At 41.1% G+C, this 16,557-nt stretch overlaps 2 protein-coding genes across 2 annotated transcripts; one reads left to right on the forward strand and one right to left on the reverse strand.

Annotated features, from left to right (window-relative positions):
* Positions 1–211: 211 nt before the first annotated feature.
* On the reverse strand, positions 212–6,884 carry LOC148790278 (uncharacterized). The gene is made up of 2 exons (XM_088892251.1): positions 5,100–6,884; positions 212–370 (listed from the first exon to the last, which is right to left on the reverse strand). Exons 1-2 carry the CDS (start codon positions 6,882–6,884, stop codon positions 212–214), a joined length of 1,944 nt encoding a protein of 647 aa, XP_088748377.1.
* A 115-nt stretch (positions 6,885–6,999) lies between these two features.
* On the forward strand, positions 7,000–16,216 carry LOC104593692 (uncharacterized). The gene is made up of 2 exons (XM_019197066.2): positions 7,000–7,135; positions 13,736–16,216. Exon 2 carries the CDS (start codon positions 13,768–13,770, stop codon positions 15,508–15,510), a length of 1,743 nt encoding a protein of 580 aa, XP_019052611.2. The 5' UTR covers positions 7,000–7,135; positions 13,736–13,767; the 3' UTR covers positions 15,511–16,216.
* Positions 16,217–16,557: the final 341 nt, after the last annotated feature.

Raw genomic sequence — 16,557 nt, forward strand, 5'->3', positions numbered from 1 at the left:
TTGAGATTATAGGAATCTAGACATTTTGATCCGGGAATAAAAGGTGCCTAGAAAGCTTTAAGGGCACGGTTGGGATGAGAAGGATAAATTTTAGAATTACCTTCACCATCATCGTCACCTTACTGTTTGAAAGGACACCCAGGGCTAAAGTTGCTGTCCAATCTGCCAAAGTGCCAATAAATAGCTCAACCAAAGAGTGAGAGCAACTACTTTAGCGACTGTACTCTTTCTGCTGCTTCCGAAGAATATGAGGAAGATTTGAATGGCGAGGCTGAGAAGAACCAATGCCCTCGGCTCCCATTCGTTCCATAATCACATTAATGGTTCTGGAAATACTTTCATTAATTGCCCCTCTTTGCCCTTCTTTGACCTGCAAACAGTAGCACCAATTGTATATAAGTGAAATCACACAAATCAGAAAATATACAGATAAATCTAAATAAATCAATTCGCTCAAATAGGTGAGCATAAATAAAGAGCTGGGTGCAAATGTATCGAAATGATTAAACGGGTGCAAATGGAATCATCCAAATCAAGCAAAGATATCAAAGGGAGTAAGAGTGACACTTAGGCCCCGTTTGGTTAGCAGGAATTAGGGTCTGGAATTGGAATTGGAATGGGCTATTTCGATTTCAATTCTTTGGTTGGATGGAATCGGAATCCCAATCCTATTTTTGCGGGAATGGCATTCCCTCATTTGAGGGAATGGCCATTCCCTACTCCTCCCTTAAGAATGAAATCCTATTCCTGCTGATTCTAATTCCCATTCCCATTCCTGTTTGAACCAAACAAACTATGGGAACGGGTCATTTTAGTTCCGATTCCAACTACGAAACAAATGGACCCTTAAAAGTAATTAAAGAAATGGAACATAGAAAATAAGTGTAGCTTAGAAATGATACTTACAGAAATAGCCAACTAGATGAAGATGCAAATAGAAGACATGCAAGCAGTAGGTGTAATTATATAAGAGGATTCACAAGCAGATTACAAGCAAAGCCAAAGATAAAAGAATATAATTATACAAATGGAAGGAAAAAAAAAATCTAAGGATCCGTTTGATTTGCAGGAAGAAAGTCCAACCATTTGGTTGGGTGGAACTGGAATCCCATTCCTATTCCTGGTGGAATGGTTATTCCCTCCCCTCTCTTGGGAATAAGAATCCATTCCAGCTGATTCTCGTTTGATTCTAATTCTTTTCCGAACCAAACAGGTGGAGGGAATGGACCATTTCAGTTCGGATTCCAACTGTGAATCAAACAGACCCTATGATAACAAAAATGCAACTGAACCAAGCCAAAAGGAACTATAATATATTAATACAAAGTCTAAAACAGAAATGAGATGATAATGAAATTAAAATGATGTGGGATTGATCTGCTTGAGAAATCACTCTACTGTAACAGCAGGCTAGAAATCAGAATGTTGCAAGCAAGTATAGCCAGATATGACATGAACTCACTAACAATCTAAAATATCAGCAATCTGAATAGTATGTAGAAAGTAGTAAAACAGATTTTGCATTCTACAGATCACGCTTCTGAATTTTTATATATTCTGCAATAATGGTGATGATGCGCAATTCGGACACTCCTAACTAGAAGTGACTTTGCTCCTAACCGGCAACGGGTGAGAAAGACCTACGTGAAGAGAGTTGAGGAATCCGGGGTTGTTCACCTGGCGAGGGCACTCCGATGCTTAAGTTAGTACTTGGTTGCGAGCTGGAAGATAAGGTTGCAAGGAAATGAGAGAGCTAGGAAGTGGAGATCACGCAATACCCTGGCCCCTAGGGGGGTTGGTGTCTTTATATACTGGCGCCCTAACAGGTTTGGTGGGGTTGATCCCAAATCCCTGCTGTGACAGGATCCGTTGTTAGGTAACGTCTCAGAGTGACTGACTGTTATCATCAGGACTGGGGAGCAGGTGGGCTAATGCGATCGTTGTAAGGTACGGTCCCGCCAGGCAGGGGACAACCTTCAGGGTTGGTAGTTACTGCGCCGCCAGGCGAGGGACATGAGTGTAGTCTTCAGGGTTGGTAGGTATGGTTCTGTCAGGCAGGAAGCTTTCTGCAAGACACCAGGCTACCTGATAACGAGCTGCCTTGTAGCGAGCTAATTGACGGCGAACTGCCTGGTGGCGAGCTACCTGTGATGAGCTGCTGGTGTAGTGCTGAGGTGATTTTGCCAGAGGCAGGTCGTCTTCGAGGTGGTCCATTTGCTTGGGTTCGGACTGGCGTGGACTTGGTGCTGTTGTCCAGTTTGCGAACTGGGATGATCTTAGCCCGAAGTAACTTCAACTCGGGATACCAGTGTACTCGAGCTCGCTCTATAGCAAGCTGATGCTTGCTGAGTTGTCACCTGTGTTAAGTAATGTCCACGTGCCGATCTGTTCATGTCAAGGTGTCATTTATATCAAGTCATGTACACGTGTCTCCCTATTATGAGGTCGGGCCAAATCACCCTTCATCAAATGGAAAAAGAGAAAATATTTGAGTTACTTTTCTAATTGTATATTCTGATGGCCAAAGAGCTATAGAACCAGAGTTAAGAATCCACGAAAACCTTGCAATGAAGACATTCAACTAAGTTTAAAAATCTAGTTAACAAGTGTCATCAGCAAACATCAAAGAAAGAAAAGGGTTTGAAGCTTTCTCTTGTCTGAAGATGAGTCCCAATCTTGATGTTTGATGGGAAAAGTCGAGAGAGATAAATATGGAAGGGGGAAGGGAGAAAAGGAAAACAACGAGAGAAAAAGGAAAAGAGAGGTGGGGTCGCAGGAGAAGTAGTAAACAGGAAAATAGAAAAATTAAATTTGAATTTTTGCATTTTGAAATGGGAACCACGCAATATAAGCACAGATTTGTTTTAGCCCATCTGGTCCCATGTTTGTATGCTGTTTGAATTATTGAATAAACTTTGTGAAAAGAAAAAGAAAGATGAGAAGGGACTTATCAAAGAAAAAGAAAGGTGGAAAGTGAATCATAAGCTGTACATATGTATTTTGTTTGGGGCCATCATTTTGGGCTTTTCATTTACTTTTGCTCCGTTTGGAAGGAGTACAAATACAAATATGTAAAGTATAAAACTTTATATTTTGTATATATTTATATTTTATTATTTGCTGGATAAGGTTTTGCTTTTGCTGGAAAGAGTATAAATACAAATACTTTTGCTCCGTTTGGAAGGCCATCATTTACTTTTGCTGGATAAGGTTTTGCTTTTGAGCGTTGGAATGTAGCCGGTAAGGCTGACAATGGACCAGATATTAATTGAATGTGATCCAATCCAATAGGATGAATAATTTGGATATTTCTGGACTGATCCAGTTCCATGTCTGAACCGTCCAAATTAGATTTGACCAATCCAATTCAATATATCTTATTGGTTCATGTAATTCGTTCATATTGATTTTGATTTGGCTAGGGTCCAACCTAAGCTTAGTCCCATTGATACCTAGGGTTGTAATTAGATTGGACTCAGATCGGATGCAGAACTGATCCCACTACTGATAGCATACATCAGAATCTGATCCAAATACCGATCGGATTTAAAGACTTGAACTTGAATCCGAATTCGAATCTTAACAGACTTGGATCGGATTCGGATTTAATCTGATTCTGCTATAAATTTTCTAAAATACCAGAAAAATTAAAAAAATATTTATTTTTTAACCTTTATATATAATAAATTAATATAAATATAAAACACTAAATTTATTATATATATAAAATTCACCTGTAATATAATATATAGAATATATTTTTATAATTTTAAATATAATTATATAAAACTATATATTAAAATTAATAAATATTATATTATAATCAGATTTGGATTTTAATTAGATCAGATGAGGTCAAATCCAAATCTGATCTGATTACATAAATACACTATCCAAATCTGAAATAATCGTATCGGATTTCGGATCAAGCCTTGGGTTTTCAGATAGACTATTGACACCCCTAACTGTAGGAAAAAAAATTGACAATAAGTGTTTTCAGCATTTGGTTAGAGATGTTGTCAAAAAACATACTAATCCAAAGCCAAAACTTTCAATGAAAAGAAATCTAAAGCTAAAACACTTTTAAATTCTAAGAGCTACACTTTCAAAGTAGTGTCGATCTATCAGGACACTTTCAAAGTTGTCCTCTATCCCTGATTTCCAATGAAGACGGGTTATATATATATATATAGATACGAGTGTGACTTGGGATGGACTGATCAACGAAAAATATATCAAATGCTCTATATTATTGGCTGTAAAACAACTTTTCTTAATTTATTAGGGGTTTATAGTTATTTTTGTCACTAAAAAAGGTTATGTTTCATCTAGAGTTGTCAATTGGTTTGTAATTGGGTTCCGATATATAGTATAAATTTTATTTTATATTAATGTATACTATAGATTTTAAATATATTACATTAAGTGATGAAAACCTGGCTGTTCTAGGCAATAATCCTTATCATAGGTGCTGGTATACAGTTCTAAACTTGATTATCTGGAAAAAAAAAAAGGTTTCAGAGAGTATTCAGACTGAATATCTAAGCATCAGCAATTGCTTATCAGTTATCACTAGGAGATTTATGGGTTTCATGGCATGAGAAAACAGGGGAGAGCATTCAGAGATTAGAGGATTTGTTGAATTTTTCGAAATGTTTGGTTGCATCTACCCATCCAGAGTTTTATCAATTTCTAAATTGAGATTTCCTACAGAACAGGAACAGCAAACAACCATAACGAAAAAAGATCTTACTACAGAGTTTTATCAATAAGCTTGCATCAGAACAACAAAACCAAAGATGAAATTAAACAGAAAAAAAAAAGGCAACTTCAAAACCATTCCAACTTGAGCTTGCGTTGTCTCACTGTTTTCTAGGACATGGTACGATTTTATAAAAAATCGGAGAATGAGAATTTGCATTAGTATTGCTTGTGCTGGCTTGGTCCAGTCCAATCCCATCTCCGGTTCCATTTTCTGCAAATGATTCGTCTATGTGACGACAGTTGAAAATCTCAACATATTTCAGGTGTGGATGGGAAATTCTCTCCAGGTCAGGCTTCACCATACTGAATTTCTGTAGAAATCTTAGACGGATTACCTCCACTTTGGACACCGCCTTACCTTCTATTCCATGTAGGCTGCTCAAGCTCCCACCCCTGAAGTAGAGTTTCTTCAAGCAATCCTCCGAAGCCGTTCCGTCCTCGACCCTACGCAGTTTTGGTGCATCAGGTTTTGGATAGCATCGGAGATCCAGCTTTGTAAGACTGGGAGGAAGGGATATCTCAAATGATGATATCGCTGTAGATTGTTTGGATGTCGTAGACTTCCTTGTTCTGGTGGACGTGGAACACTTCTGGTTCTGGTATTGTCCGTCATTCTTTTCCACCGGGGAGGAAGCTGCTCCCCAGGTTATTGTGAGAGATTTGAGGGGTTTAATATTTCCTAGAGCTTTCAGTTCTTCTTCTGAAGTCGTATATGCGGCTAAGCTTAGGCTAAGCTTCCGAAGTTTCACTAGTCTCGACAGATCGCTGAGTTTGCAGGCTTCTTTCCCTCTTAAACTGCTCACTACAAATCCACCCAGGAACTGAAGATCTGAAAGGGATCCGAGACCTTTGGGCATGTATTCCAGCAGGTAGCAGTACGACACATCAAAGTGGGTCAGCTTCTTTAGGGAGGCGATCCCCGCCGGCAGTTCCTCCAGATTATGACATGCTCTGAGATCCAAGACCATCAATTCCGTCAACTCTTGGATTGAGTCCGGCAGCTTTGTGATTCTTGAAATCCCTTGTAGCCCGAGAAATCTCAGGTTTTTGAGAAGACCCAAGTGATCCAAGAAGCTGGTGTTCATCACTTCAATATGATATTTGGGCTTGTCTTTCCACCGCCCCAGTTGCAGTGTCGTTAAGTTGGTCAGCTTCTTGAAATCTTCTTCTTTACATTCCAGGAAATGTACGTCTATGTTGAACAGAGACCGGAGTTCGCTTCCCTCCTGACCGAGATCAACCTTCTCCGGTCGTCTCTCCTTGGTCGTCGCTACACAGGCGCGTCGGGGGCATTGGCAAGGAGAGCCCGAGCTCGGTTTTCCATCAGAGTCGAAGTCGAAGAACATGGTTTCCTTGGCAATGTCAATTGCCATCCACCGAATCCATGGATGCAGCTTGCAGCCGTGAGGAAATCTACTGTGGCCACCGTAGATGGGTTCGAGCAGACCGCTCTCGCATAGCTTCTTGAAACATTCCTCGCCAATCTCCTCAACCTCTTTCCCACCTGAAGCCACCACGAAGTCTTCTCCTATCCACCAATAGACCAAAGATCTCTTCCTTATGATCTCATTCTCGGGGAATATGGACAAGCAAAGAAAGCAGAGTTTCAATTGCAGGTCAAGAAGTTCATACATGGCCCGAGCATCAGAAACAGCTGGATATTTCATTATCTCCTCTTTCTCGAGCCTTTGCCACTTGTTGGTTCGATCTGTTTTCTCGTCGATTTCAGGACGAGATAGAGTGGGCAGCCTCTGTAAGGGCTGCCCACCAAACTTGATTTTTCCAACCTCCCGAGCGATGCTTTTGATTTGTTTGGTGACGGGATTGTTCTGGGACTCGGCGATACTGCCGGCGGAAATGAGCAGCGTTTCTTCTTGAAGACGGTCGATGAAGTTGCCTATTGTGTTGTTGAGAGATTTGAACACTTCGTCCACAGAATTTCCCCATTTGTTAACTAACTCGAGTGATCTCTGTATATCTTTGAGATCATTGTCAATTCTCTTAATCTGTTCTTTCACCGTAGCGGAATGCTTTTCGCTCCCATTGATGGCTTCGGCCGCCTTTGACCATCGATCGTGGAAACGAATGAAGCCTTCCCGCCCAGATGCTTCACTCGACATCTCCTTTCAAGAAGAACAGTGATGACTCTGAGACTGAGGGTCTGGTTCCTGAAGAGACGCCGATACTGAGGAGTGAGGAGGACGACGACGACGACTTGAGAAGTCAAGTCAATGCGATACAACACGAATTCTTTATCATAGCTAAGTCCCTCAGGCCCCACCGAAATAAACAAAAGGAGTTCTTGACTGGGCTCTTCGTTGGCCACCTCGGATGGGAAGAAATCCGGCCAGAAGGAATCAAAGCAATTAATGTAAGTTTCATGGGGGCGTTGGACATGATACTGCTGACCAGTGTGGATTAAGTTTCTGTTGTTGCCGAAACTACCTCTAAGTTTGATAATTTCAGTCAGTCTCCCATAGACCCTCTCTATAGTTATGTAGTTATCTTTAACAAAAATGCTTATTTTCCAAGTTTTCTCTTCATATGAATCAGTTCCTCAAATTCTTCAAATATTTTTTTATGAAATTGATTTATTTTTAAATTTGTCCTTTCTTACAATTTTAAATTCTCTTTGATTTTTGTTGTTTATAAAGTTTATATTATTTTTTTCTGTAAGTATTTTGGCCATTTCATGTCTTAAGATACACCAAAGGGGGTTTACTTGCAAATTGCAACTGTATATAAAAGTTCAAGGGAGGTGATTGTAATTATTAAACTTCAAGCAGCAATAATCACCCGATGGGGAGATGGTGGAATATAGATGGAATGGATGGAGTCACCACCTAAACTTTTAAGAAATGGGAATTTAAGAAAACTTGGAAACTTTCACAAATGGAATAGAGATTCTTAGAGTTGGGGGACCAAGGTACGGTGTGAAAAGTTATTAGGCACCCTACAATCCCAGTTAAACTAGACCCTACTTCACCAATAAAAACAAGTTTTGGTAAAAATTTTAATGCTAAAACATGCCATCGTGTAGGTAAGGATGAACGTGACAATCGGATGAAACAATGCTGATGGCAATTATAATTCTTAAATGCAACAACTATTTTTGTTGTTTCCTTTTTATTTTTTATTATTTTTTAGCATCATTTCCGGGTTCTTGCCTCTCCTTGGCTGATTTCTTCACACATTGGTGAAAATCCCCTGTTATTGTCATTGACCTTTGTTGCATCAAGAGACTCTTCTAATGAAAGCAGTTTTTGTTGCTAACTCTCATCGGTATAGTATTGATTTCTTTTACATTTGGCAGCTTGCTTTCTTTGTCATCCAACACTGATTGGATTTTGATTCCCATTGACCAAAAAACCTAGTCTCTTCTTCTTGAGTTGGGTTAAAAGCACGGAATGTATTTGCACCGTCACCATATTCGAATAAAATATTTTCTATGGTAGCACCATGAATAGCGGCGCATAGAAGAGTAGCACCCAATACGCCTGTTAAGATAATTGTTTTCTACACGTTTATGTTTCTAGTTGTAGTCTCAGTTAATGAGTCATAGTCTTTAGGAGATTAGTTACGGTACTTGAATAATGAATTTGTTCAGAGTCCATAGTTAATTGTGCAGATAGAACGTGGGTTTGTTTGGAGTCCTATTTACATGCATTTTCTGTTATGAATTTGTCTATTTATTAGGTTCAAGACTTTTGAATAAATTAGTGAGAAAAATGCATTTCTCTCATCCTGGGTTCTCTGTTGTTTCAATTGCTTTTGTTAACAGTCTGCTCCTTTAATTTCTTTCATTAATAGGGCCTGGGTTTTCTGTGAAAAAGCTTTTGTTAACAGTTTGCTAATTTAATTTCAACCCCCAAGACTCATGTACACGCGATTATTTGTTCACTATCACTCTAGCATTCAAGTATTTAGCTCACATCCATAATACAATACTGACTTAAGCATTGGAGTGACATTGTCGGGTTAGCCACCCCGGGTTCTCTAATCCTCTATCTTACAGCTTGGTCCAGCTCACCACACGACTAGGGTCTAGGTCATCTTCCAACTAGGAGCTTCCAGATCACGCACTATCAGTTGGCATCGTTTGTGGGAAACCAACAAAAAGTCTAGTTTCTCTACCTTTATCTATTCTACACTTTTCAATGGCATCTTCTACCAACATTGGTAAGAACATTGAGATGAATGTCACTAGGGGGCAAGACCACTCGACGTCGCTCCCTCAAGGCCTCTCAGTGACTATTGGGTAGTTTACTATTCCCTTGATTGCTTCAGGGATCCCCACTCTGTTAGTACCTCAAACAACTTAGTGGATTAATGTCCCTTTTCCCCAAGCGGGCACCACCTTTTCAGAGCCTTTGGTGATCCCTCTTGGGGTCGGACATTCTCAGTTTGATGACCTCGTTTAGAGTGTCAAAGCAATGCAACTCCAAATGCAGCAGATGCATCAGTTTTCGCAATTCTAGCAGTATTACTTCTACCAACAACACTAGTAGCAGTTTCCACCATTACAACCAAACCAGCCAACAAGTCAGTATCAAGGACAGACCTAGAACCAGAATCAGCACTGGGATCATTAGAACGCCTGTCAATCTTCCCCTTGGGGGTGAGAGAACCTTGCAGGTACTGGTCCCTTTCAGGGATTGGACCCCACCTTGGGGCAGAGTAGATGAATACCACACTCCCCAAGTTTCTCAAAGGGGGAACTCAAAAGACAGGCCCGAGATCATCCAGCCTAGGAGGAACAGTCGACAACTTTTGCAACATGAGAACTATGATTGTTAGATCGAGGCCCGAGGTGCGGGCTCAAGACGAGACCCCTCGGTACCTCACGACAGCCAACACCGGTCTCACGACGAAGAAGAATTGAGAAGAAGGACCCTTGATTCACCTCGCCTCAACATTCAGAGCAAAATAGAAATACCTGACAACACCAAAGTCGGTAGCACACATGCAGACTTGTCATTCCTCAACCAAACATAGCTAGCCACAGGATCAGAGCAAGGGAAGGGAGGAGGTGAGCTCAGTGGCTACTCGACCGACTCCGGCACTATTGGTCCGATCTTCCCCTATCACCCAATGCCAAAAGACTTCAAAGTACCTCGACTAGACAAGTACGACGGATCCTACGACCCCAACGGCCATGTAGACGCGTTCCAATCATAAATGCATCTCGTCGGGGCAGATGAAGCATGCATGTGTGTGGCTTTCTCCACCACTTTCAAAGGATTAGCCTGGGCTTGGTACAGGAACCTCGTGCGAGGTTCCATCAGAAGTTGGACATAGTTTGTGGACATGTTCATGACCCACTTCATCACAAGTAAGAGGTGCCCAAAGTCACAAGACAACCTTCTGAATGTAGTGCAGAGGGAGGGCGAGTCGATCCCGAGCTACATCAAACGTTTCAATGAAACATGCTTACAGATACCAAAGCTCATCCCAATGGTATGCCTCACAACAGCTCGAAAAGGAGTCATGCACAAGGAGTTCAGGTGGTACATCGGAGTGAATAGGTCGAAGAACATTACAGAGTTTCTCACGTTGGCCGAAAGATTCATCAACACCGAAGAAGGACCCAGTCAGAAACCAGAGAACCAGCAAGGAGAGAAGAAGAAGGCACGGATAGCAACAAGTAGAAAAGGAAGAAGAGCAAGTCACCAAAGAGAAGAAGCAAGTCACCTCGCTTGAGGATTAAGTCCTCCTCCTGGAGCTACAAGTCGGGTTGGCAATCCAGGACCCCTTCTATAGAAAGAACCAATTACACCTCCCTCAACGCAAAGCAAGGTGAGATCCTGATGGCAATTAAGGACTCCTCCTTCGTCAAATGGCCACCCAGGCTTTAGGGAGATCCAACCACTAGGAACCTGAATGTATACTGTCACTTTCATCGGAACCATGGCCACAATACAGAGAATTGTCAGAATCTCCATGATGAAATTGAAGAGCACAATCGCCACAGATTCCTGAAGAACTACATTTTGTGTTAAGAGAAAGAATAGGGAGATCGGTAGGCAGATCGGAGGAGAGATGCTCAAGAGTTGAGAAGACAGAACGGGTAGCCAGCTCAATAGCTACTTGAAGAAAGACCGACTTGCGGGGTGACCTATATGACCACTAGTAGATCTATTGTAGTGAGGTGCACTACGTTGGTGAGGAAGACATTGGTCAGAGAGCTCGAGCATGAAGTAGAAAACCCACCGTAGCGACCTCGGGTGGAGGAGACGATATACTTCACTAAGAATGATGCGTGTGGGATATAGTACCCTCACGACGATTCTCTTGTAGTGAAGCTCATCTTAAATAACTTCGAGGTAAAGCAGATCTTAGTGGATTTAGGCAGCTTGGCAGACATCTTGTTCAAGAGAGCTTTCGACAAGTTGTAGATCAAGCAAAGGGACTTGAAGCCAACAAACACTCCCCTGGTGGGGTTCAATGACGAGGAAGTTATATCCCTTGGTCAGGTCATAATACTAGTGGAGGCAGGAACGTGGCCGTGCGATTCGAGCATACTTTCGTAGTGGTCGCGATTTCGTCCCCCTACAACACGATCATAGGTTTACCCATCCAGTGCGTCTTACGTGCAATAGTATTGACATACTATCTAGCGATGAAGTTTCCGAAAAATTATGGAGTAGGGGTTGTATGAGGTGATCAGCTCGAGTCTTGGAAGTGCTACGTCGCTACACTTAAAGGAAAAGGCAAAACTAACAAAAGATGTTGAGCTAGAGCAACCAACAGACTACATCGAAGAGCGAGCTGCCTCGATGGAGGAGATAGTTCACATACTTGGTTTCTGAGTCCGATCCGATGAAAACTCTCTAGATCGGTGCACTGATAAGAGAACCACTCCGAACAGAACCAAAATTTTACTAAGTCTACAAGGCCACCGAGCTGGTCGAAAGGATGTTGAATTGGAGAGAGGACTATAAGTCACTCCCAGATCCTAAGGGCTATGGTGTCGAGTTGAAAAAATACCTCGACACAATATAAGTCTCAGTTGCCTCTTCGACATGGGCAGATGAGTCCTAGTCACCTCCTCGGCATAGGTGTGCTAAGGCACAGTCGCCTCTTTGGCATGGGCAAACTAAGACGTAGTCGCTTCGGCATAGGCACACAAAAGCAGAATGGATCCCAACATCACAGACCGAAGATTTTGGGAACGTTTCAAGAGGCCTACGACATCTCAGCTATATAGGGGCATCAACCCCCAAGACTCTGGTATGCGCGATTAGTTGGTCACTAGCACTCAAGCATTCAGCTCGCGTCCATAATACAATATTGACTTAAGCATCGGAGTGACTTCGCCGAGTTAGCCTCCCCAGGTTCTTTGATCCTCTATCTTGCTGCTTGGTCCAGCTCACCGCATGACTAGGGTCCATCATCTTCTAGCTAGGAGCTTCTAGATCGCACACTATCACTGTCCTTTGAAATAACTAGAAAAGGTAATTTTTTTAATAGATAAATATCAAAGATTAGCTTACTTCAGCAAAACTCTGGCCGCAACCTTCAAAATCAAGTATGGACCCTAATCTTGAGGGTTCTTCCTTCTGACTCTTCCTGATTGCTGGTCATCCTCTGATGCTTCACCAACAATCTCCAAGATTCAGCCGATGATCCCTTTTGTAGGAAATTTTTGAACCCTAGGAAATTCTGGGACAATCGGCCATGTCAGATTATCATAAGATTTCCTAGGTTGGATCTAATACCATGTAGTCGTATGAGGCTACTAACAGCCCAAGCTATGGTGTATAATCAACATGAAATTAAGAAGATGAGAAGAGAGAATGAGAGGACAAAGAGAGAAGAAGAGAAGAAGAATTTGAAGGAAGTGTTTTAGAAAAGAAGAGGATGCTTAATCTTCCGCCCCCCTCTTTCTATTTATATTAATTTTGAAGTAAGGATAAGACTGCTTACATGGCAAAAATAAAATCCTAATAAAAGACTAATAACTAATTGTGGACTGACTTAAATAACTAATAGTTGTACATGAGTATAATAGAAAGAGGTGGGGACTACATCAGTGGTTTCTACATGGTCCATTGATAGAAGATAAGAATGTAGGTGTTAATGGACAAGGATTGGGTTGGAACCAATCTAAATTAAAACAAACATGAACAAATTGGGCAATCCAAACATTGAATTAGTCCACTCCAAAATGGTCCAAAGTATTCAAGGGATTGGATTGGACCAGGTCCATTTGTAATGGACTCATATTGGACCATATCAAATTAGACCAAATCTTTTCCAATTGCCCCCTAAATAAATCAATTATCATTGATTGAAATGTTTATTAATTTAGCATCAATTAAGTGTTCTATTATTGTATTAGAAATCTTACTTAGGGGGAGTTCTTTATTTGGATTTGGAGAAGGGGAAAAGTTGGTCAATGGGATTTTGGTTCCGAGTGACCAAGAATCCCATGTTTTTTTTCAACTTTATGTAGGGACCAGGGAAAGTTTATTTTCCTAGATATCAGTTATACAAGAAAGTGATACCCATCTGCTTTGTGGGTAAATAACTTTCCCACATAGGGGGAAAGTTTCCAACACTTGAACCGGAAAACTGTATTAAGAAGCATTGTCGTTTGGTGCTTAAAAGTGTTTTGACTCTTAGATTGTTATGTGTTTGACTATGATTCCGGAAAACATTGGAAAAAAAAAATTATAATCAAATCTTTCCTGTATCATTCCTTTAGGCTCAGTTTGGAAGGAGTATAAAAATACATAATCCTTGTATTTTATATTATTCTATATGTATTTGTACTATACATATTTGCATTGCATTTGTACTCCTTCCATACTGTGCCTCAGGCATTTCAAAATGCAAAAAATGTTTTGGGAAACATAATGGGATGCTTCTGTCTATACGATTGGTGGTACATGTCTTCACATTTCTGCACACAACACAAAGAGTTGAGTGTAGTCTCAAGTTCTGAATTGTTGCTCCTGTTAATTTACAGGTCCAAAGAAGAGCAAAGAGGGGCAATTAATAATGGAATTGTTTCCAGAACCGTTAAGGAGATTATGGAACAAATGGGAGCTGAGGACATTGGTTCTTCTCAGCCTCTCCATTCAAATCCTCCTCATACGCTTCGGAAGCAGCAGAAAGCGTACAGTGGCTAAATTTGTTGCTGTCAGTCTTTGGTTGGCCTATTTAATGGCGGATTGGACTGCAACATTAGCCCTGGGTGTCCTAGCTAACAGTCAAGGTGATGATTGTGATGGCAATTCATCCAAAGATCACCCTTCTGATCTAAACCGTGCCCTTGTAGCTTTTTGGGCACCTTTCCTTCTTCTACATCTGGGTGGACCTGACGCCATAACTGCCTTCTCTCTAGAGGATAATGAACTCTGGTTAAGACATTTGCTTGGACTTCTCTTCCAAGCTATAGTTGCAGGTTATGTCTTCATCAGATCATTCCCAGATAAAAAAGTGTGGATTCCTGCAATTCCAATGTTTATTGCTGGAATCATCAAGTACGTGGAGAGAATATGGGCTCTTATGCTTGCAAGCCGAGAAAATTTCAGAGAGTCCATGGTTACTGAACCAGATCCAGGGCCCAACTATGCCAAATTCATGGAGGAATTCACATCCAAGAAAAATGCAGGACTAAATGCAGAGATAATCTGGGAGAGAGAACCCGATATCCAGCTGCTTAATTTTCAAGATGATAATAGCCATGGTAATGGTAACAAGAAGGATGTTGAGGTTGATGTGGAGCTTCTGTCTGATGCCTATCGTTTCTTCAATACGTTCAAGCGTCTTATTGTAGATCTCATCCTGACATTTCATGATAGGAACGAGAGCCAATCCTACTTCCTGAAGCAAACTTGGTCCAGAGCTTACAAAGTTATTGAGGTTGAGCTTGGTTATGTGTACGATGTGCTCTACACCAAGGCAGCTGTGATCCATACTCTCCTAGGCTGCATTCTCCGCATGTTTAGTCTTTCATCCATCCTTTCTGCCTTCTTCATCTTCTCCTTCATGGAGAAACACTGGTTCTCGAAGATCGACATAGCCATCACCTACGTGTTGCTGGTAGGGGCAATTGCTCTAGAGATCTGGTCGCTCATTCGATTGCTTTTGTCAGATTGGACCATCGTTTGGATGAAGCAGCACTCCAAATCACTATCCGACTTTCTTCTCAACGCTTCTTCCATTTACAGAAAGCCTGATAGATCAAGATGGTCTAATTCAATGGCGCAGTACAACCTTATCAACTATTCCCTCAGAGAAGAAAAGCACCCAATTTTGAAAACAATCTTGAAATTCATCAAAATTGAAGACATGGTTGACAAGTATTGGTATAGAACCTACACAGAAGTCACCGATGGCCTTAAAAGGTTCATCTTTGATGACCTCAATAGGAAGTTGCATTCCATTTCTTCCACATCATACAAGCATTTTAATACTTGCAGAGGTGAATCGGCACTCGAAGAAGTAAATCAACTACCCAACTATGATAGGGTGTTTGCCAAGGAACTCAATAGGAGTATTGAGGTGGAATTCGACGAAAGCATTCTTCGTTGGCACATTGCCACTGATATTTGCTTTTACTTGGATGAGGAAAGTAGAAACAGCCATGAAGAAACTAATTCACCTTCAGCTAAAATTATCGGCAACAAGAAGAAAATGTGTAGGGAAGTATCGAATTATATGTTATATCTTTTGATATCACGTCCATTCATGTTGACTGCAGGAATTGGGCAGATCAAATTTGGGGACACGTGCTGAGGCCAAGAAATTTCTCCACAGACATGAGAAAGTAACCAAAGAAGCTACTGCATGCAAGAAGTTGGAGGCCGTGCCCATGGAAACTAGTGTTTCGCCCATGGACGTAAAAGGCGATAGAAGCAAATCTGCGTTGTTTGATGGATGTAGGCTTGCAAAGGCATTGCAGAAGTTGGGTGAAGAGCAGAGGTGGAAGACCGTGAGTCTGGTGTGGATGGAGATGTTGTATTATGCAGCAAGCCATTGTAGAGGATATTACCACGCCCAGAGACTTAGTGCAGGTGGAGAGCTTCTCACTGTCGTGTGGCTTTTGATGGCTCATCTCGGTATAGGAGAGCATTACCGAGTAGAAGCAGGCCATGCTCGAGCTAAGTTGATTGTTAAATTGTAATTATATATATTCCCATAAATTCCTATGGCTCTATAATGGCTGGCAAAGCTCGAGCTAAGTTGATTGTTGAACTATATCCCCCCCACCCCCAGTTGTGTAGCCCCATGGAGAAACATTTTTAAGCCTTCATTCCCTATATTTTAACCTAGGAAAGAGCATGGGTCGGTTTGGTTCGGTTTCATGGAAAAACCTGGAACTTATCATGTGAAGGTTTGTTCCAAGGTCTGTTCTGGCTTTGGCAGTTCTGGGGTCAATTCTAAGGTCTACCCATAGAACCTATTTTTTCTTTAGTCTCCCCCTTAAAAAAATGAAACATGTCCTTTGAAAAATTGATTTTCAATAATGAAATATATAGTTTAAATCTTATATTATCTTTGTTGATTAAATTGAGTAATTTAATGTACAGGTTATTATAATATTAAAATGAAAACATATTATTAAATCATTTAAGTAACTAAATTGTCAAGTGAGACCATGGCTTTTGTAATCACGAGTGCTTGGGTTCAAATATCCACATCCTTAAAAATATTTTGATGTTTATTTCAAAGCAAGTTTGGTTCCACCAAGTTCAACCAAGGCCAGTTCATTAGGTCGGTTCGAGTAAGGTAAACCCCTAGACCCTAGAACCAACTTGGGTGGGGGTCGGTTCCAAGAATTTG

Source organism: Nelumbo nucifera, chromosome 7 (genome assembly GCF_055504915.1).
Source record: "Nelumbo nucifera cultivar China Antique chromosome 7, China Antique-T2T, whole genome shotgun sequence".
Classification (NCBI taxonomy): domain Eukaryota; kingdom Viridiplantae; phylum Streptophyta; class Magnoliopsida; order Proteales; family Nelumbonaceae; genus Nelumbo; species Nelumbo nucifera.

Excerpts from the sequence above, each read along its gene's own strand:
- LOC148790278 (XM_088892251.1), bottom strand. The coding sequence starts at position 6,884 with ATGTCGAGTGAAGCATCTGGGCGGGAAGGCTTCATTCGTTTCCACGAT. Across the intron at positions 371-5,099 it reads AGGCGGTGTCCAAAGTGGAG|GTCAAAGAAGGGCAAAGAGG; the intron begins GTAATCCGTCTA and ends TACTGTTTGCAG.
- LOC104593692 (XM_019197066.2), top strand. The coding sequence starts at position 13,768 with ATGGAATTGTTTCCAGAACCGTTAAGGAGATTATGGAACAAATGGGAG.